The following is a 22,581-nucleotide window of genomic DNA, read 5'->3' as shown; positions in this document are numbered from 1 at the left end:
GCTGTACAGCAAGTCCTTTTTGGTTATCTATTTTAAATATAGCCAGGAATTCATAAATCAGTGGGCCCCTGGCTACCAGGCCCTTATTCCTGTGCTCAGTGACTTGAGTTAATCCTAGAGATCTTTGCATCCAACTGTCTTTTGACCACCTTGGGAGTGACACAGGACATATTTTCCCCATGGCTCTCTGATTTTGACAGCAAGGCTCGCCTTGGCCGAGGACGAGGTCCCGCTCCCAAAGTCTGTAGCAAACCTGATGCAACAGTGAGCTTAGCCACTAAGCTGGGGACACCAGGCATCCGGGAAGAGCCACAACTCCAAAAAACACATATTTTGATTCTTATGTTTAGAATGAATAATCTGATAAAGACAAAGAATTGTCTTTTCTCTTTTTTTTTTTTCTTTCTCTAAAACTTTACATAAAGCTCTCAAACGGAAAAGGTGATCTCATTTTCTCACACCCTCCCTCTCCTTTCCTTCTCCATCTCCATCATCTTTAGGATAAAAACTTCTCTGTGATGTTACAGATCTTTCAGGAAACTAGCGGAGACCATCAGGAATCTCGGGCCACCCAGGAAGGTGGCTTGCCACACTCCTCACTTGTGCCTGGGGTTTTCACTTCCAGAGAGTTCTCAGGTGTGTAACCATACCAAGGGGGTGCCAAGGTCTTCTGGAGATGAGAACTTGACAGAGATTCAGTTTGATGTTGACTTTGAATTTGTATCCTCACGTACAGACCACCTCCTGATGCGTACGCCTGACCCCGTAAGTTTACTGAGCATTCACGGATGCAGTGGTGGAATAGCACTGTCAAGGAGTTTGGAGATCATCTAGTTTAGTTTGAGAAACCGGGACCCAGAGAGGTTAAGTGACTTGTACCAGGTCTCACAGCGAGGAAGTGAGATAAGCAAAGCCGGAGCCTCCCTCTGCAGCGTGTGGTGTCTCATGTCTAAAGAGGCTCGTCCACGGATAATTCACATAGGGGAGGTGGATAAAGCTCGCCTCCCCCAGGCTTTTCTCCTCTGCTTCTGTGCTAACACCCATTTTCTCTTTCTTCCATTTTGCTTACTAGCATGGGAGGCTCCCACCCCATGGACCTCTTTGACTCCCTTCTCAAACTTCTTGGACTGAAGCTATTCTCGTGTGGAACCAGGGTTGGGCCAGGAATTCATAAATCAGTGGGCCCCTGGCTACCAGCAAACACTCCATCTCTCTTTTCCTGTACTATGCCTCCCCTTCCCTCCAATTAGTAAAGTATCCAGCCCAGGCTTATGTGCTCCTTGCTATAAAAAGTTATAAGGACCTTGTAGAGATTCCCCAGACCAACCAGATCAGATGAGAGGATGGCCCAGTACATACAGCGAGTCACAGCAAGGCTCTGCTGAGACTGAAACAAAACGAGCACATTACAGAACGTTACCTGTTTAACAACATCTATTTCGTTACAGGATTGACAAATTACCAGGAAACTACACAGAAAATGTTACCTATCCATCCTCCCCCAGCCATGTAGTCACCTGTGTACCCACTGGTCTGTCTAATTTGCTTCTAGAAAAGATTTCAGCAGCAGGCCCTAAGGAAACGTCGGGGCGGGTCTGTTATCAACGGAATCGTCTTACTGATGAGATGATCAAACAGGACGGCAAAACCCCAAAATATGAATCTGACTGTAATATTCATTTTATAAAACTTAGTACTACATAAACAATACATTATTAAATGCTGACAACATTTTCCCATATGACCTTCTTTGTAAAAATATTAAGGTAATCTTTATCGTTTCCTTTAATCTCTCGCCTTTTGTGTCCTAATATCAAAAAGAAATGGTGGCGATTACCCTAATATTCAAATATGTATTATATATTTAAATTTATACATAAATGTATATAATATGTGTAATAGTTAATATACATACAACATTAGAGAGGGCTATAGGTCTTTTTTCAAATTTTTGGAAGTTATCGTACAAGCCAGAAAGCTTCAGTGGATTCTGTTCTCATATTGAGCAAGTGTAAAATCATAAGGATTTTTTTTCCTACTCGGAGGGCAGCTTGAGGGCAAAAGAGTCTTTGTGTAAATTACCCATGATAAGTGATGGTGAAGAAGAAAATAGGCCTCATTCACAGATACAGGTGTCAAGCGGCCGACAAGAACCCAGAGCACCGTGACCTGCGTCAAAGGGTAACGGAACGGTCCTCGGGTTGTGAGAAAAGGAGCCGACCACCTTTCCCCAAATGCAGAAAGTGAGCTGCAAGCCCTTACCTTGGAGGGCCTGCAGGCTGTGAGTCTGTACGATAATGCAGAGCTGCAGCACCAGCTGGGGAGCGCTCTCCAGGAAGGTGGCGAGCAGGTGCAGCATGCTTACGTCTGCGTACTCGTAGACCATCTTCCAGTAAAACCTCCACCGGCCATTCTCTCCGCCCTGTCGACTTCGAATACCTAAGTATATCGTGTGGAAATACCTAGAAAGGAAACACAGAGAAAAAGAAAGACCGGAGTGATAACTAATCCTTCAAACACCAGGGCTGTTTTTTCTCTTCTGCAAACTGCCATATATGTGCAAGCACGTCCATGAAACAACTACCTTAGTGACTTATCACTTAAGGTCCCAAGTTGGCCCTTATTCTTAAAGGTTCACTTTGAGGAGTCACTGCAATTTTTGTCTTCGTTAAAGCATTCCACTGCATTGTAATAGGAAGAGGGAGGTGAGACACAGGTGTAGAAGGGGTTTTCCACCTTGATAATCTACAGACACCCTTCCTGGTCAGTTCCACCATGTGCTCAATGGTCCTCAGCAGATGGATGTCTCCAAGGGCATGATGCAAGTCAAGTTCTAGGACGTATGTGTTTGTAAACACTCCTGATGCCTTTTTCAAAAACTTTTACTATTGAAAATTTCAAAGCTATACAAAAGAAGAAAAAAACAGTGTATTGAATCCATAATAAAATTACCCCACTGCTTGAAGAAAATTTCCTGATAATAATCACCAATGTGGTAATCTTAAGTATCGCATATTAATTTTCCAAAAGTGTTTGGAAAAGTATGAGAATGAAAGCAGGCTGAAAGCCAGTGCCATTTCCCGCTGGGTGTGAAAGACGCTGTCTCTGAATGGTCATCACATTTTATTCTGACAAACTTGTATTTGTTCTTTAATACCATGAAAAAGAAGTCAAATTATCCTATGGGGAGAAAAGACAAGAGGGTATAGATACTACAAAGAAAGTAAAGTGACATAGTCTTTGATCTAATGACTGCTCTGGCTTTCTTGTTCTTTGGGTCATGGTGTGCTCATTCCTTATGAAAAGTGATGAAGTTCTCAAAATCGGGTCCTTGAGTAACAGGCCAGCGCCGTTAGGGAGAGAGTTTCTGAAACTGGTCCTCCTGCATCACCTTTGCTTCTGATCCATCCCCTGAGGGTCACATTGAACAAATCCAATTCATCTTTTCTACACAACCTTTCTAATACTGGAAGACACCTCAGAGTCCCCGGAGATTTCCACTTTCCTCCCCTCCCTTCCAAAAGTCCTAGTGTCCCCAGCCACATGTCCCATGGCCCCCCAAGTCCCCTGACACCCTGGTCACTCTCTGAACATGCTTCCATTTCTCCTTCACAGCACTTGGAACTTTAATTACTTCTAAATGTAATATGTATATATACAATGGAATATTACTCAGTTATTAAAAAGAACGAAATAATGCCACTTGCAGCAACGTGGATGGACCTGGAGATTATCATACTAAGCAAAGTAACTCAGACAGAGAAAGACAAATATCGTATGATACTGAAATGGAGCAGGACCCTATTGTTCTCCCCCCCCCCGCCCCCACCATGTCCTCCGCCTGCCTTTTGTCTGTGGAAGAAAATTAGCCAAAGAATAAGTTTAATCAGAGAAGTGAGAAAATGCAGAAACAGGAAAACAGTCCTAGGAGACCAAATAATAATAGTTTAGTCCTTAAGCATAGTCAAGGACCCGTAGTTCCTCCCTAAGGGCTATGGATAATATTCTGAGCCGAATCCTGGGAGCTGTCTTACAGATACTGAAACCCTCACCAGGTGGAAGAAGGTAACTACATGATGACCAGGCTGTAGCAGCCGTGACAGAAGCTGCCACAATTCCAAGAATTGGTCTCAGAGAAATGGAAACAAAGCAACCCTGGAACTGAAGATCACCTGTACCTAAAACAATCGAGATGACGCTGGTCAGACCACCGATGACCAATTTCAAGATGCCTGTCAGAGCTGCCTGTGCATGTTTCTGCGTGTAGCCCCCTCCCTCTGCCTATAAAAGCTCTTGCTCCTTGAGTATCAGGGGGGAGTTGGCTTTGGGACAGGAGTCCGCCCTTCCCCCTGGTTGCCGGCCTCCAAAATAAAGCAACCTTTCCTTTCCTACCAACACTTGTCTCTCGAGAATTGACTTTTGAGTGGTGTAACAATATCACTTCTGTGCAGAATCTTAAAAAAGTGACACAAATGAACTTATTTACAAAACAGAAGCAGACTCACAGACTTAGAGGGCGAACTTATGTTACTGGGGTAATCGGGGGGGATAGATTGGGAATTTGGGATTGACATGTACACATGGCTATATTTAAAATAGATAACCAAAAACGACTTGCTGTACAGCACAGGGGACTCCGCTCAATACTCTGTAATAACCTAAATGGGAAGAGAATTTGAAAAAGAATAGATACATGTGTACATATAACTGAATCACTTTGCTGTACACCTGAAACTAACAAAACATTGTTAATCAACTATACTCCAATATAAAATAAAAATTTTAAAAATAAATAAAAATTTTAAAAATAATATGGATTTATGTTATATTTTCCCTCGCTGTGAATCCAAAGCTTTCCTCTGCTATAAGTGTCTTGATCAAGTGGACTGTAGGTCAACATTCCTAAGCTGCTTTGCCACAGTTTTTACTGATTTATGTAAAATTGGTTTGTATATTTTCCTTTGTGTTCCATTTCATTCATTCCTTCCATGAATCACATTTGAAAATTTGATTCTGGAACAGAAATAAAAGGTGATTTTTGTCTTCCCATCACAGTATTATGGTACAGGACAGTGGCAGGGGGGAAGGTAGGGGTTACCAGAGCCGCAGGGACTCATTTAACACCTATACGTCACTGAATACAAAGGTTGCCTTCTTGCTTGAAGAAAGTTGACCAGAAAGTCGAAGTCCTTATAATAATTTTATCTGACTACTTAAAAATTCCAAGGTTGCCCCCAAACACACGTGTTATATATATAATATATATTTATACAAGCATTATATATATGGGTAATATGAATGTGCAAAAGATTTCAGAATTTAAAAAATTCAGAACATGCAAAAATCTCCAAAAAAGCCCAAGGAAGCTACATATGTAAAGACACAAAGATGAGGAAAATGCCCTGCATTCTGATAAGAAGTGTATTTTAATATGTAGCACTCTTGGCCTGAAATGCATTTTGCACATTCATGTTACCTTTTCTTAGAACGACCTTGTCTCTTTTCTCCACTACAGAAACTTACAGTTGTGGTTTAAAACTCTGCTAATGTATCTCACCTCAGAAGACCTTCCTTGATGACCCCAACCGAGAATCCTTGCCTGCACCCGACTTGTGCATGCCACTAACACGGGAGCTACCTCACTGGGTGGGTTTATCTGTTTCTGTGCTGGCTTCTGTTCCAGACCTCCAAGGCTGGAGGGTGCTCACTCATCACTGAAGCTCACCATTGAGCACTATTTTCTGTTCATGCTGGGATTCACCAGAGTGTGTTAAGTTGAATTGGGGGGGAGAGTCTCAAATTCTATTTCTTTATAATTAGTTATTTTCATGAGACGGACCAAGAGCCTACATCATATCAGTTTTTGCTTCCAGCTGGACGCACACAATGGTTTATGTGATTAAGCGGACGTTAGCGCTATTTAGGGTATTACACAGTATCAGGAGAGTTTTCTACTTTCTCTAAATCAGCAGTGATGGACATCAGGGGTCTTATGCCCACAGCTCAGTCAGCTTGGGCTTTTCTCAAGTCGGTGCTCTGAAAAACGATGACAATAAAGAGGCTTTGCGATCACAATTGGTTCTCTTCCATCTTGTCAACATGTAAATGGTTTACCACATTCTGTCACGTTATTATTTTTTCTCACCACCTTCTTTATCAGCTGCCCGAAGGGAAGGTTGGAAGAGAAGAGGCCCAATGAGTGTGAGTAGAAATGTGGACCGTGAGACACAACTGTTCCCACCAGTTCCTCACATCACATGGTACGAAAATGTTGCCCCACGTGAATGGGGGATGAAAACACAAATCTGTACTTCAGTGTCAGGTTCTTTCCCCTCTGCCACGGCTATCTCCTGTGTGGGCTGTGCAGACACCAGCCCTCCAGTTGTAGAGCGAGTCCCTGAGAGAGGTCTTCAGGGCTTCAGCTCTTGTTCTACATTTGACCTGTATCATGCAGTTCCACGTCTGCTTCCCCAGAGCGTACAGCCAGAGGTTTGACTCTAGGGAGATCTGGTTTCATAATAATTTACTTCTCAGGGCAGGGAATTTTGTCCACGTTGACAAACAGCCCCAAACACCTCTCACCTAACTGGTAATACCAGCTTTTCTAGAGACAGAACATCAATGCAGAGAGCAAAGGAAGACTGGTCATATCTGTCATTCAGTTCTAACAAATGGGGACAGATGAGGGATTATTCAAAGAAGCTAGACTATTGTGTCTTTTAATCTAGCAAACTACATAGGGAATTGAGAAATAAATATAAAAGAATAAGCTCATGAGTTCTTTCCCACAGAAATTTAGAATGACGTGAAGAAGGACTTGTGTTCCAGTGAAAAGTCATTGTGTTCCAGAAACAGGGGCAGAACTGTCAAGTTAACTCTTCTCTGCAGATGTCTTGGTTTGTTTGTGTTTTTAATAGCTACCAGGACAAGAGCCTCGGGGTTACTTCTTGTGTTAAGCACCCGTAGGTGAGTTTCAAAAAGGGAAGAGGTTTTAAAACGGAAATATTCTGTAAGAAGTTATAATCCCTTGGGTAAGAACCAATGATGTGGTAGACGTGAGGCCTCAGGTCTGAAACTGAACCCCAGGAGACAAAGAGGCCCCCAACGAGGGACAGCTGTGTAAGATGTCCCTGAATCAAAATCAGGACCAAAGGAACTTGGGAGGCGCTGGATTGCACCCTTGGTCGTAGACAGCTATGATGGCAACGTGAGCCTGTGCTGTCTGCCTTCCATGAAGGGCCCTCATCACGGCTGCCTCTGCACCTTCACTCAGTGGATCTGACAAGATGCTTTCACTGTGCTCCATCCAACCCACCAGTGGAGCCTGGGAACTTACGAGGCCGGTCAGAGATGCCGAGGGGATGCCTTGATATGTGACTCCACAAGTTAGCTTTTTTTAAAAATAAATTTATTTATTTATTTTTGGCTGCGTTGGGTCTTCGTTGCTGCGCGCAGGCTTTCTCTAGTTGCGGTGAGCGGGGGCTACTCTTCATTGCGGTGCGCGGGCTTCTCACTGCAGTGGCTTCTCTTGTTGCAGAGCACGGGCTCTAGGCGCGTGGGCTTCAGTTGTTGTGGCACACGGGCTCAGTAGTTGTGGCACACGGGCTTAGTTGCTCCGCGGCATGTGAGATCTTCCCGGACCAGGGCTCGAACCCATGTCCCTTGCATTGGCAGGAGGATTCTTAACCACTGCACCACCAGGGAAGCCCACAAGTTAGCTTTTGAATGGTTCTTGGCAGCCATCTACTGGGTAGACAGAGTCGAGAAGTTCATGGCTGTGAGCTGCCCTCCTAGTCTAATCCAGATCCTTCACATTGCATTATAACACATGTCTACTCTGGGGGAGGGGAGGATGGCTGACGGCCTGTCCCTGGAAAACGACCCTTTGCATACTTGAAGACAAACACCAAGCAGTCTCGTCTCCTTGGCACCTGTGTTATTTATTATGATTTAACTGGGAAGTATATTCTCCCCTCTGATTCTTATGGCCACTTAGCTTCTGATCCAAGTTTCTTTATCTGAAGGTGGAGAGAACCGTACCTCCTTCACGGCTGTGTGAGCGCTAAACAAGAAGAGTGTCTCATGCACGTGCTGTGTTCACGATGTGCAGGGATGTCGCTGCACACCAAGGTTATCGGTGTTCTGGGCTCATCTATAAGGCCACCTCTTTGACCCTAAAAATTCAGGCGGTTTTATGTCTTCGGTTCTTCTTGTTTCCTTTAGGCATTTTATTCTGGGGAGTGTTTCCATCACGCTGGATTTGGCCTTTGCCTGTTCTCCCCAAGGGCATATGCAGAAGGTCACCACTCTGCTGGGAAATAAGGTAGTTTCTACACCTCCTGAGTGTCAAAGGGATCCAGCATGGCGTCCAGGTGGGGCTTGGAGACGTCACTAAGGTTCTTTTTCTTAGGACTCTGCTTTGCTGTATTAATAAAAAGACAAATGACACCCAACAGGCATAGGTGACCAAGGAAGTTGATGTCAATGAAAAGACATTCATATAGGGAGGATTTAGAAAAAGCCATATTTATGGTTAAAATTTTAGCATAATTACCAATGAATTGCCTTCATTTAAGAAGGGAAAAAGTTTCAAGTCTTCTTCATCGAGGAGGAAGTATGCAGTAAGTACGAGAGGGTAGTGGCTTAAACACACAGCTCTCATTCCTGCTAACAGGAGATGTTCCCAGTAAACCCCACTCTGAAATGTTGGTGTGTCCAACTCCTCCTCTGAGGTGAACACGTTCAGAAGATGTTTGCCATCTTTACTGTATGACTGATTCATTTTCTGATAGGGTCATTCTAATTTATCGTCCTGTGGAACATGCTAATGGAAGATAGGGCTTTCCTTACATCACAGAATGACACCAGGAATTCTGCACCAACCTTATCAACACGATCTCATTCCTAAGAGTATCTTAATTTTGTAATTTCCTCAGCATTACTGAAGATGTAGACACACAAACACATCTACGTAACTCCCTACCGTGCCTCACACAAAGACACCCACACGTAACCCATGCCCTCCGCATACCTACACAAAATCTAGTCCATTGATTTTCTGAAGATGTAAATTGCATTTAAATTCTCAGCTCCTTTTCATCAATATTTTCCAGGTGCAAAGAGCAACCTGGACTAAATTCACAGCCCCTTACATTACCAACTTCAGACCTAAACATAGTACGGCAAAAGTGATAAGCTTGGGAGGAAAATTCCAAACATTCAGCATGTCAAGAATTATGTATCTAGTACATATTTAATCTACAATTTAATGTGATTGAGATAATCTTTACATTACTTGTGGGGAAATGAGATGTATATAACAAGTTTCAGATAGTCCATATTTACAAGGAATACCTCAGTCCTTAAATAATATTTGATCAAATGTTAACTACTGATATAGCTGAATCAGAGATCATTAACAGCTATGAGGATGTTATGCATATATATTCTAATATTGCATTTTCTTTCTCTTATAGCACATTAAACAGGTTAGCTGTTAACAGATGTTATTTTTACTATCTGAAAACTGCAGAATAAAATCTGAGCAGAAGAGCTTTAAAGAAACAACATAAATAAACACTGATCCCAGCAACTGGTATTTTCTTCTGTGGCCTGGCTACAAGCAAAGCTGTAACTATTATATACGTATATACATTCACTATATATATATATATATCATAATACACACACATATGTCTGTCTATCGATCATCTCTCTCTCTCTCTCTCTCTCTCTCATCAACAGTAGGCACTGACAAGGGACGAAATTGTACGGTTTGTCATCTTAAATATTCTGTATTGAATATTTTAAAGAACAGCCATGACCACAAAACCTTGTTTTGACACCAGAACTCAAGTTTCTGTTGTCTCCATTATGCCAATAACAGTAAAAATGACAATATTCTGTCCTATATTTCTACAGGGGAAAATTTCCTAGTGACTGGTGTTTTAAAATTAGTTTCTATTTCCCATCAATCATTCCAAGGGGGAAAAAATGTGCGTTAGGAGGGAACGAATGCATTGCTTGACCTTATGGTTGACCCAAGCATTAGAGGTCACAGCCCTAAGAGGTCAGTCTGAGTCACGCTGACCCGAGGGGACCGGGGTGCGCTGTCACCCGCGCTGCAGAGCCATCCCCTCACAGCGTCCTGGGGATCACCTCTCACCCAGAGCCCCTAAGCGCTCCAGTGCGCGTGTGCATGTCGTGCCTCTCCCGCACCTTTCATGGATATTTGCGATAAGGAAAGAGAGATGGAGAATGTCCTCAGGGTCTCCCAGAAATCCTCCAATGGGACAAGAACCTCAACGGCTTTTCCTCACTCACGATACTTTTATTTTTCTCCCCAAAGCAACACTGCCTCTTAGACTAACGAGGCTTTGGCTTATCTCTACACGTATCTGACCTGTGAGCTGTATTTCCACCTCTCTCTCTCTTGCTCAGATAATTAGAATTAATTTGGGTTCTCAGAGGAGAATGGTACTCAGATATTAAGAGCTTCTATCATGGTATAGACCATTCTTATACAGTACGAGCTTACACAACGTGAAAGCATACTTGGTTGGCATCTTGTGTTTGATAAAAAGGCCCTTTGATTGATTTTATTTTTCGTCTTCTCTGAAAGTAAAATTTACCTATGGGATATGGTTATTTTTGTTTTGTTTAATTTTCATGCGTACCTCTCATAACGATACTTATTACATAAACAAGTTCTCATGTATTCCTCAAACCTAGAGTAGGAAATAATCGAGTTTTTTTCTCCACCAAATAAGTTTCCTTGTAACGGGCAGTGTGACCAGGGTCTCTGGGGCTACTTAGTAAATGCAGCTAAAACAGATGAGAAAGTTATTGAACTTGAAAGGAAGATTCTTTACTCACTCTGAAAACCTCAGAGCAACTGGTACCCAGCCTTCAGAGAAAATAAAAGGAGCATTTCTCCCCCAATTATTTTTTTCCTTAGAGTCCCAATATACTAATATTTCATGGTAAAATCAATGTACTAACATTTTAATAGTAAACAATGTGCTAAAATGGAGAAGGGCGGCTTGGAGCTAATATAGCAGTGACTACTGTTTGACATAATACTGACACGGTATAACTTAAGACTTCAAAAGATTGAAAGAATACTAATAGAAATTATTAACTATGTTTAAAAAAACAGATTAATAGAGTATTTGTTCCTATTACTCAGGAAATAGTGATTGTGGCAGAATCAGAACTTCTATCCTCAGCCCTGTGGAACTGACTGATTTTATGACAAATGAGGAAAGTTCCGTTGTGGGCATGTGTATAATGTTTTATTCTATTTAAAAGACAAGATATTGCCTTGCAGCTTTTTAATCCTTCACTTGGGCAGATTTATGGCCATTTATACTTTTAAAAGTTGGCTGAAAAATCCACAGGCCTGGGGCGTCTGACCCATCACATCCATTGGGCGGCCAAGTTGGTAGGGAAGAGAGAAGGAGAGGCAGGTCAGGGTACCACGTTACAGCCCAGGGTGGGCTGGGGTCCTGCCTGAAAGGTCCACGAGCAGATGTACATTACAGGGATCGATTTCACCCAGCACCACTGGACTCTCAGAGTTGTTCAGGCCCAAACACAATGATTTTGCATTCTCCTTCAGACACTTTATTACTGTTCATATTGTCGTCTTATTAGAATTTTATTGTCTATTTATTTATTCATCCATTCTAGAGGAAGAAGAGATTCAAGTTGTGTCTCCCCAGAATCTTGGCAGAATTAGACAACATAAAGCATAGTGCTGGGCTTCCCTGGTGGCACAGGGGTTGAGAGTCCGCCTGCCGATGCAGGGGACGCGGGTTCGTGCCCCGGTCCGGGAAGATCCCACATGCCGCGGAGCGGCTGGGCCCGTGAGCCATGGCCGCTGAGCCTGCGCGTCTGGAGCCTGTGCTCCGCAACGGGAGAGGCCGCAACAGTGAGAGGCCCGCGTATCGCAAAAAAAAAAAAAACCATAGTGCTGTGAAAAGCTGGCGAACAGAAGGACCGTAGGTCTTCACTCACTGGGTCTAAACTACCTCATTCTGGTGCATAGGAGAGCTTCGTCGAGTGGCAGATGCCCATCCCTTTGCCCGGCAGCCTCACTGTCCATGGAGGCATCACCTGTGTCTCGTGTAGCCAGATGCTGAGAGGAGAACACTAAATGTCCGCTTGCTCCAAGCTTACACTGGCTGGTTTGACCCTGAGCACCTAATTTCTAAGAGCAGAGAGCTGAAAGGCTCCTCGGGCCAGAGTTTTGTAGGTTGTGCTATCAGCTCAGGAGGAGGGAAGCAGAGGAACTTCCCGTGCTGACAGCTAGCGCTTGTTCTAAGCTTGGAATGTTCCCTCCTGGGGAGGTCTCACGTGGAATACAGCCCAGAGTGGCTCATGGAGATGAGTTAGGATGGGGAGAAGACCTTTCTCCATCATGATAGACACAATGATTTCCTTATCCTATTTGCTCAGCAATCTTTGCTCTCAACTGTGTTTAATAACCCAGAGAAAATTTTCCTACCACAATTGTCTGCAAAAATCTAGTGAATGGGATGTGAAAAAACAAAGCGCTAAACATGGCAGGGGGCTGGTCTTCCACCTAAGTAGTCTAACAACATGTAGGGCCCCTTTTGGGACGACCCCAGTCAAAACGTCCATGACCACGTACCAAGCTAATAACTATGGAGATGGTGCCCTAGGAATTGTACCCACATACAAAAAGTTCAGTGTTTCCAAAAGAAGAGTCCCCTTCATCTAAAACAATGAACTCTTTTTTTTTTTTTTGGTACGCGGCCCTATCACTGCTGTGGCCTCTCCTGTTGCGGAGCACAGGCTCCGGATTCACAGGCTCAGCGGCCATGGCTCATGGATCCTCCCGGACCGGGACCCGAACCTGCGTCCCCTGCATCGGCAGGCGGACTCTCAACCACTGCGCCACCAGGGAAGCCCTAAAACAATGAACTCTTTTACTCATTCATTCACTCAAGTGTTTATTGAGCATTTATTTGGAGACAGCACTCCTCTGGGCTCTGGGAATAGAGCGGGGAATGAAACATGTACAGACTTACATCGTAGTGGGGGATGACACACGATAAGCACGATAAACAAGTAGAAGGTAAAATATAAAAGCTCATGCTAAGTGCCAAGGAAAATATAAACCAGGAAAGGGAATGAGGAATGTCAGGGTGCTTGTCAATTAAGTTATATAGCCAGGGAAATTCCCTGGAGAGATGAAATCTGGGTCAACATCTAAAGGAAGGAGAGGAAATAAGCCATCTCCACTTAAAACCTGAGGAAGAACATTCCAGGCAGAAAGGACACGAGGTCAAAGGGGCTGAGGTGGGCATGTGCTGAGTTCATCCCAGGAGCACCAGGTAGGTGGGTGTGAACGGGGGAGGGGGCAGAGTAAAAGGGAAAATGGGAGGGTCTGGTCCGGTCACAGAGGGCCTGGTGGGCTCTGTGTGGACTGTATCAGTGAGGAGGGAAGCGATTAGCAGGTCTGAGCAGGTGAGAGACACAATCTGGCCACGAGGTTCCTCTGACAGCTGTGCTGAGCACAGAATGAAGGGGAGCAGAGTAGAATCAGCGCGGTTATTGCAATAACCTTGCAAGTGATATTGTTTGGATCTCGATAGTAGCGGTGGAGAATGAGGCAGATTCTGGGTATTTATTTGGCAGTTAAGGCCCATGGAACTTGCTGCCAGATCAGATGAGGGTGTGAGAGAAAGAGGAAGCAATCTTGATTCCAAGCTGTTTGCCCTGAGCTACTACGGAGATGGAGCTGCCACTTCCTGCGACGAGCAGATTACTGGATGACGATGGACTTCACACGTGGTAATTCTGAAATGTTTTTAAATATCCAAGTGGAGATCTTGGGTAGGCCATGGGATCAGAGTCTCAAATTCAGACCCACTTAACGATGATTTGGGAGGCATTTTAGAATTTAAAGCCACGAGATGGGCTTACCTTTTTACTTACACTGAGACTGCCAACCTTACTAAGCATGGTGCACCTCCTCCCTAGGCTTGGGTTTGAGGCCCACTGAGAAGGCTTTACTTAAAAGGCACCACACCTGAGTACATCAGGCAACCTCGGGACAGGGCATCCAGCTTCTCTCGGGGAGGTTGAGTGCTCGGGGGGTCTTTCCCTTCCCACAGCCTACCTAAGGGGGCGCCGGGGTTATTTCAAACTCCTAGGAGAAAGTTGAATGGTAGGGGCTTGGAATTAATGTGATAAGGTTTCCGTGATGTCTAATCCTAGATGCAATTGTGGTTGCCTTTTCTCAGTGGATATGCTGACCAAAATGACACAGATATCTTTAGAAAGTCCATCTTTATAGAGTAGCCGGAAATGGCTGGGCCGCCCCGTAATTGAACTTGGAGGATTGGAAACACAGAATCTGGGGAAGCTTCCTGGCGAGTTGAATCCCTGCCCACGGCCCCTTGTCACCCGCGCTCTGGTTCGAGATGAGGCTCTTCTCTTGACCCCTACGCAGGCAGCTTGGAAGGGCTGAGGAGTGAATGCCCTGGGTCAGTCCTCTGCCAATGACCAGAGGTATGGTTGGAAAAATACCCCAGGTGCTGTAATTCTGAAGTGAGTCCCTGGAGGACTTGAGTCCCCGAGGCCCACAGTACGACCTACTCATTGACACCCACCCTTCTGACTGTCCTCCCTTCCCGGTCCCACTTCCCCACCCCCACCAGTGCTTCCTAGAATTGGCTTCAAATCAGCCACTTACACTCAAACCCTCCTCTTGGTCACATCACAGGCTCAAAGCAGCACCCTCAACGATGCGCTCTCTTCCTCCAAAATACCACTCACGTGGCATCAGTGCCAGTGGCCCCCAGATGGCCCGCAACGTCCTCTGCTGGGCTCTCCACACTTTCTCTTATCAGGTCTGACGTTACAGGTTATCTGCTCACGTGGAACTGTACACGTGACCCGCGCAGACTGCTCCCCCTCCCTGCCTGCCCTGTTTCCTTCCTCCTTTGGTGTCAGCTCACATTTGTCCCCCGGCACCGAGTGCCCAGCCAAGTCCAAGCGCCGCTCCTCCAGGCTTAGCGCAAGCTTTTCCTAACCTCTCTTCCTACCACAGTGATTCTTACCCCCTGAGATCCTATTGAACTCACTCAGCACCAAAATTCTGGGCACCCCATGGTCCCTAATTCTTGAGCGAAGAATAGTTTTGTTTTGCACGCAAACTCTGATCAGTTGGAGATAACTGAGTTGGGAAGCATTCTGAGCTGGTCTTTGAGCTCCTTGGGATCCGTAAGTGACATCTGCCATCGGATGAGTGATAGCCAATGCAATAGGTTTTTGGTCGAGTTGTTTCACGTGCTATTTATTTTTGACTCTCACTAGATTACAAGTCCCTGAAGGTGATTACTCTGCGATACGTATTTTCTCTCTCTTTGTTTCTTTTCAACTCATCAGTCTAAATGTAAGTTCATTAATCTAAACTTAAGGCTGAATTATGAGGTTGAAACATATATGTGTATATATATAATACATACACACACACGGGGTGCGTCAGGAACCAACATCATCACACACACCATACATCACACAGGCTCAGCTGAAAATCATCTCTGTGGGCTGGCAACTGACAGTTGTGTATGTAATAGCGTATAAAGTATTTAAAACCTTGTGTTGTTATTCTCATCTTCGAGCGTTCTGTCACACAGACCTTCCTCTTGTGTCATCATATCATATTTTATTATCAACTAGTGCCTGCCAGCCAATTTTCTTTAAAATCACAATGTAAGTCAAGAGAGAATGGGAACGTACATGCATTCTTTCAGGATAGAATTTGAGCTCTTCTGGTAATTTATGAACGAAAGTCACGAATTGTGCTTTGGACTCAATTCAACCACATTTGTGGTCAATGAGACTTGATTTTGTGTTTTACGTCACAGAGGAAAATCCGACTGATTTCATGCTTTATTGAGGGGACGTTTTAGTTGAGGAAAAATAATAGTAGTAAAAATCTAACATGTTCTTACAGCCTTTGCCTGAACTTCTATTGTGGTTTATGGAAATGTGATTCAGGATGATAGATTAAATATTAAGACCAATGTAAGGTTTAATTGAAACTTATAGGGCAGCTTTTCTTAATTTACTGTCTATCGTGTAATTTTTAGCACACTGCATGAAGAACAAAAGACAGCCTACACCCTTCTGTTGTTTTACCGTAGCCCAGAATTAAATTAAACTTGCTGACATTAAAAAAAGGAGGTGCCATGCCACCCTGACTTGAACTCCCAATATGGTTTTGAACGGCAGCTGAGGGGTGTACATGGACCCCGTCTGAGAGAGGTTAAGACAGTATCTGAGCAGTGTCAAGGTTTGCTTTTGTTTTTCAACTTTCAAGAATGAATGCACATAATCAGACAAAGGGAATTAACAATAACTTTCCACCTAAAACACAGAGGCACTGGGTAAAATGCTTTATATACATTTTCTTTTTCTTCTCAGACACTTAATGAAGGTGGTGCTACCTACTCCCTCTGACCCGTGAGGAGTCCTCACCATCAGAGGTCATTTAGGAAGGTTGTGCAGCTAGTAAGCAGTTGAGCTGATCATAGATGCCATTTCTGTTGCTCCCCCAAATCCATGCTATCTACACAGAACCAGACCCACTTCAGCATCTTAAGTGTTACCTGGGGAATATTACTCAGCCATAAACAAGAACAAAATTCTGCCATTCGCAGAATTTTGTGGATGGACCTAGAGAATATTACACTTAGTGAAGTAAGACAAAGACAGACAAGTACTGTATGATATCACTTATATGTGGAATCTAAAAAATAATGCACATGAATATATATGGAAAACAGACTCACAGATATGGAAAACAAACTAGTGGTTACCAAAGGGGAGAGGGAAGGGGGCAGGGACAGATTAGGAGTATGAGATGAACAGATACAAACTACTATATATAAAGTAGATAAGCAACAAGGCTATATCCCATAGCACAGGGACTCATAGCCATTCTAAGTCTTACGAAAGTCTTGGTAGTAACTTTTAATGGAGTATAATCTGCAAAAATACTAAATCACTAAGCTGTACCCCTGAAACTAATATAATATTGTAAATCAACTATACCTCGATAAAAAAAAACTTTTAAATGTTATTTGGGTCAGAACTAACTCGTTCCCTCAATATGGAGTTGAACCTGATATACCTGTGGTTCAGAGCAGGCTTTAAAGGGTGAGATTCTCTAGGGCAAGGCTGAGATTCCTATTCTCGGTCCTGACACAGAGTCATCTGCTTGTCAACAGCTGCCTGAGATACTTCCATTTATTTATTATTTAACTTTGTCACAAATAAGCATGAAAATGCTTAAAAGTGTCGAGGAGCGATTGTCTTGACGCCCACGGCTGCCCTGTGACATGCCTCCCAGCCTCTCTCTAACTTCACTTAAGCTGTTGCTGAGTTTATTGACCTCATACAGGGGTAATGAGTGGAACCTTGCCGGCGCTGTGGTCTTTCCTCCTAATCTTTGCCCCGGGATTTCTCATTCTTGGGGCCACCCTTGACCAGGGAGGATCAGAGGAATCGCTGGATCAGAACTCCATCTTCCCTCACCCGGGGGTGTCTAGCCCATTTCCCACAGTGGAGACCAGCCCCACAGTGCGCCCCGGGCTGGTGGCCCCTCCTTTCTTGTCTCCTATGCCCTGAAACCACCTCTCCAAAGAAACCACGTGCACACCCTTGGCTCTTGTCTCAGGCTCCGCTTTCTGGCGGATCCAGGCTAAGATGTTTCCCAGAAGTGAATCTAGAGCTTTATTTTTCTCCTCAAGGATTGTGCGGGAGGAGGAACTAGGTAAGTGAAAGTTGCCCAGATTAAAGACGTGAATTAAAAAACAAATCTGGGAGAGCAATTAGCATTTTTAAAAACAGATCCTTTTTTATTTTTTTATTTTTATTTATTTATTTTTTGCGGTACTCAGGCCTCTCACTGCTGTGGCCTCTCCCGCTGTGGAGCACAGGCTCAGGACACGCAGGCCCAGTGGCCATGGCTCACGGGCCCAACCGCTCTGCGGCATGTGGGATCTTCCCGGACCGGGGCACGAACCCGCGTCCCCTGCATCGGCAGGCGGACTCCCAACCACTGCGCCACCAGGGAAGTCCCCTTTTTTTTTATTTTTAAGAGCAGATCTCTCTCAAATCCACACGATTTTCTATTTTCATGAAGCCTAACAAAATTCTTACATTTTTCACTTATTGCTCAATTAAGTCTGTCATCCAGGGCATGCCATGCCAGCCTATTTCTGTATTCAGTTTTTGTTTCTACCCGGCTCAGGCAAGAGACAAAACGGAAGACATGCTGTTCGTAGCGAAAGGAAGACACGTCCTCTTGAATATGGCAGCAGGGTAATCAAGAGTCACATGGTTGACTTTCTTATACGACAGGGAGGAAAATGCCCTGCCTTTCCTGTCAAGAATAAGAAAACTACTTGTCCTATTCTCAGAATGACAACAGCATTCAGAGATGAGAAAAGCTAGCAAAGGGTCTTCTTTTAGAAAAATTCCCTCCCAGGTAGTTCAATGATGTTTTCAGTTCATGTGAACTTTTCAGAGCACCCCCCTTCATGTCTACCTAGTTACTGAAAAACCCATTATTTTACCATCACCTCCCCACCTCCACGTACAGATTCTCTCTCCCATCCCCCTCCTTCCTCCCTGTCTCCCTTCCACTAACTTCTGTCTTTTCTCCATGTCATCATTTAACATGATATGCTCTTCCTAGATGTTTTCACTCTTCCCCAGCATAAACCAGCAACAAGGAGTAGGATCGTTTCTCAACCTTCATTACACATTTAAGGACTGTAATTGCTAGTTGAGAAACATGGCCTTGATTCATAAAATATCATAAAGGAATATTAAATTACATGCAGGCCCACTTAAGGTCAAAGAAGAGCAAGAAGAAAGTATAAAAACTAGTGAAACAAAAATGTGATTTGATTAATGGGGCATCTTAACATAAGATTTCCAGCTGAATTCCAGAAACCTCCATGTGGACATTTCTAGGAACTATAATTTCTTTTCTGTTGAAAGGAAAATCTTGATGGGAAAAGGCACGAAGGTCCTTCTCAGATCACATTGGTCTCCCATCTGCCATTTCCACTGAATTCCTGAATTTACTGATGGCAGTCACATCCACTTTGGGGGAAGAGCTAGGCGTGACATAACTGCAACATACAAAAGGGTTTTAGACCTAAAGATAAAGCGTAATGGTTAACGCATGCGTTCACAAAATATCAACATTTCCACTGAAACAGACTTAAAGCAGACTTGCAAATCTAGGACTGTTTGCTTTATGGAGTTCAGCTATGAAATAGATATGTTCACTAGTTAATTTGTTTAACAATAGAATGAATGTTCATTCTGAACCGAATATACACACATCACTGTGCTAGTCACTGAGAGATCCAGAAATGACTAATAAACAGTTCGTGACCTCATGGTGTGTATAATCTAGTGATAGAGAACTGCAATGTTGCCCCTTAAAATAATAAATCAAGTATTTAAATAGACTCTGGAATACTTTTCTCTCTCCCCCTCTGGTCTCCATTTCTTTCTTCACATAGGCAACCATGAAAATGGGTTTAATATGCATTCTTTTAATTGGCATTTGTTCTTAAAAAAACCTTTTCACTTAGAGATAATTTTAGACTCACATAGGAGTTGAAAAAAATAGTATAGAGTTCCCAAGCGACCTTCCCCAAGAATCCCCCAAAGATAACAACTTACATAATCATATTACAGTTATCAATCAGAATTTTGACACTGACATTGGCACAGCGCCATTAACCAAGCTACACACCTTATTTTGGCTTTCATCAGTTTTTATAAGCACATTATTTTTCTTGCTTTGATGTATAGCTCTATAAAATTTTATCACGTGTGTAGATTCATCAAACTTGTCATGACAGTCAGGCTAAGGTTATCCTAAATAAACTCCCTGTGCTACCCATTTATAGTTATACTCAACCCTAAACCTAACCCTGGCGACTACTGATCTGTTCTCCATCACTGTAATTTTGACATTTCGAGAATGTTATGTAAACAGAATCATACGGTGTTTAATATGTTGCGATTCGGTTTTCTTCGCTCAACTTGAGATTCATCTAAGTCGTTGCCTGTATCAGTCAACCATTTCTCTGTATTACTGAGTAGTATCCTGGTTGTATAGAAGCACCACGGTTTGGGCCAGCTCCCATAGCATAACGGTTACCACGTTCACCTCACACAGTTGATCCATTTACCCTCTGAAGGACATTTGGGTTGTCTGCATGTTTTGGTGATTATTAATATAACTTCCATAAATATTCAAATGCATGATTTTGTATAAATGTATGCTTCCTTTCTCTAGAATAAATAACTATAAGTGGGCTTGCTGGGTCACATGGTCAATGTATGTGTAACGTTCTAAGAAACTGGCATTCGTTCTTGTATTTGTCCTGTTTGCATGCATTTGTTTATTAAATGGCATTGTATTAAAAATATTTCACTTTCTTTTTCATCCAGTGCCATGTTTTTAAGACCCATAGGTATTGCTACATGTATATCTAACTCATAAAGATATTCCCTTAATAGCTTCATAGTATTGCAGGAACTCTTTACTGCAAGGAACCCTATAATGAGCCATTTTGTAAAGCAAATGATTCTTTGGAAATGTGTATACCCCACAAGTAATTTGTTTAGTGAATTTAGGTTTCTACTTATTGGGTTTTCTAATATAATGTGTCTCTTTATTACCTTTGGATTTGCTTCGTGGTTTTACACATCGATCAAAACATCATCAGGTACTAACAGCAGCTGTCTAAGTTCAGAAGATGCCTGGGTATGCCCACCTCAGGGATGTCGAGGTGAAGAGTTCAGGAAGTTTAAGATCTCAGTAGGAAGCTTCGAGGGAGCATGACTTCATTGTCGTTGAACTCGGTCACTTTGGGTAGAAGAAGCAACCCTTCAGATGCATTCAATCAAGAGGATTCAAATAGCTTTTGAGGTACTATGGACTCTAATATATATTTTTATAGAACAGCACGTCTTTCCCAAGTTTCTACACTGAGAGGATTTGGTACTAACGTAAATGATAATTGAGTGCTTACTTATCGTGTGCCAGATACCCTAGTAAACCCTATGGGCGTTTTCTTATTTTATCCTTGTCTCCTGCCTCTGAAGTAAAGACAATTAGTTCCCTCATTTTTCAGGGGAGGAAACTGGATCTTAGTGAGACTGGGTGACTGGAGAGAAGTCACGTAACCACTAAGTGGCACAGCTAGACTTCACTTAACTGCTGCCATACAACCTCATTTATTTTTGTGACAGGTACTGGGAAAAGAGAAATATTATCTGCTGATTAAAAAACCACCAGTAATGTCTGATCTGGGTCAAAGATAATGACGATGGTGATGATTCCATACCATTTATAACCATACCCAATTCATAAAGCCCGTTTACATATATTCTTCCCCTCCATCCTGAAATTAACTCTGTGAATTAGTTGTTTTTCCCATTTCCCAGATTGAGCCCGAGACTTGGTGAGGTTAAATGAAAACCAGGAAGTGGTAGAGCTCACATTTAAACCAAACTTCTGTACTCTATGGCTAAAATCTGTTATTACTTCACGTTGCCTCCTGTGAGTGTGTTTTTGATAGTTGAAAATGGGCCGGATATGGAAACACAAAGCAATAGTCTTAATGATAAAATAAGATGATTTATTTTTTTGAGTGGACTGATGAAAGCCTTATCATTTTATAGTCACCTTTTAGAGGGAACATTGGGAAACCTTAAGGCATCTCAGAGAAAGAACAAGGGAGAGTCTGTAAAAAGTCTAGGAAGCACAGACTAGAAAATAGAAATGGAATCTTTAGAATCTCTAATTACTAAGTTATGTCAAGTGCAATTATGTTCTCTTTTATTTAGTGTACTACTTTTGTTACTTAAATTTGGTCCATGTAGAATATTTATGTAGACTCTATGGGCTAATTTGGGATTGTGGACCCCTCTTTCCTTCAGCTCTTTCCCTATTCTGTTTTTCTCCACGATTTTAAATACATCAACTGTGAACTGTAGCTTCCTGAGGTAGAAGCGGAGACAGAGGCAGAGGCATAAGAAGGTTTAGGAAGCCAACTTTCCTGGTTGAAGGGGAAATGCCATATTATTAAATCAGGAAATTGTGAAGATTCCACACATATTCACTGAGGGTCCACCTCATTCCCAGCAGTGATCTGGGCACTGGAGACAGAGTTGTGAACAAGACGGTCAGGGTCCCCCATCTTGGGGAGTCTACAGGTTGTGGAGAAGAGACCATGAACAAATACACAAACAAGGTCATTTCGGAGAATTATTTCTATGAAGAAAAGAAAACAGAGACAGTGCGTGTGTGGTGGGTAAATTCAATTGAGTAGTTAGGGAAGGGTTCTCTTAAGGAGGGGACATTGCAGCTGAGATCTGAATGACGTGACAGTGCTAGCCCTGAGAAGGTTCAGGGGAGGGAGCTGCAGGAAGAGAAGGGTAAGTGCAAAGGCCCTGAGGTCAGCATTTTCTGCTCTTCAAAGAGAGAAAGAGGGCCACAGAGTGGGG

At 43.2% G+C, this 22,581-nt stretch overlaps 1 protein-coding gene across 1 annotated transcript in view; it reads right to left on the bottom strand.

The window, feature by feature from the left end:
- Positions 1-22,581, bottom strand: part of XKR4 (XK related 4) — a 312,781-nt gene that overhangs the window by 98,580 nt on the left and 191,620 nt on the right. The window contains exon 2 of the mRNA XM_032610172.1: positions 2,263-2,462. Within this exon, the coding sequence (XP_032466063.1) occupies positions 2,263-2,462 (200 nt within the window). The remainder of the gene's footprint in view (positions 1-2,262; positions 2,463-22,581) is intronic.

This window comes from Phocoena sinus, chromosome 17 (assembly GCF_008692025.1).
Source record: "Phocoena sinus isolate mPhoSin1 chromosome 17, mPhoSin1.pri, whole genome shotgun sequence".
NCBI lineage: Eukaryota > Metazoa > Chordata > Mammalia > Artiodactyla > Phocoenidae > Phocoena > Phocoena sinus.
This window is presented reverse-complemented; position numbering and strand designations above follow the sequence as displayed.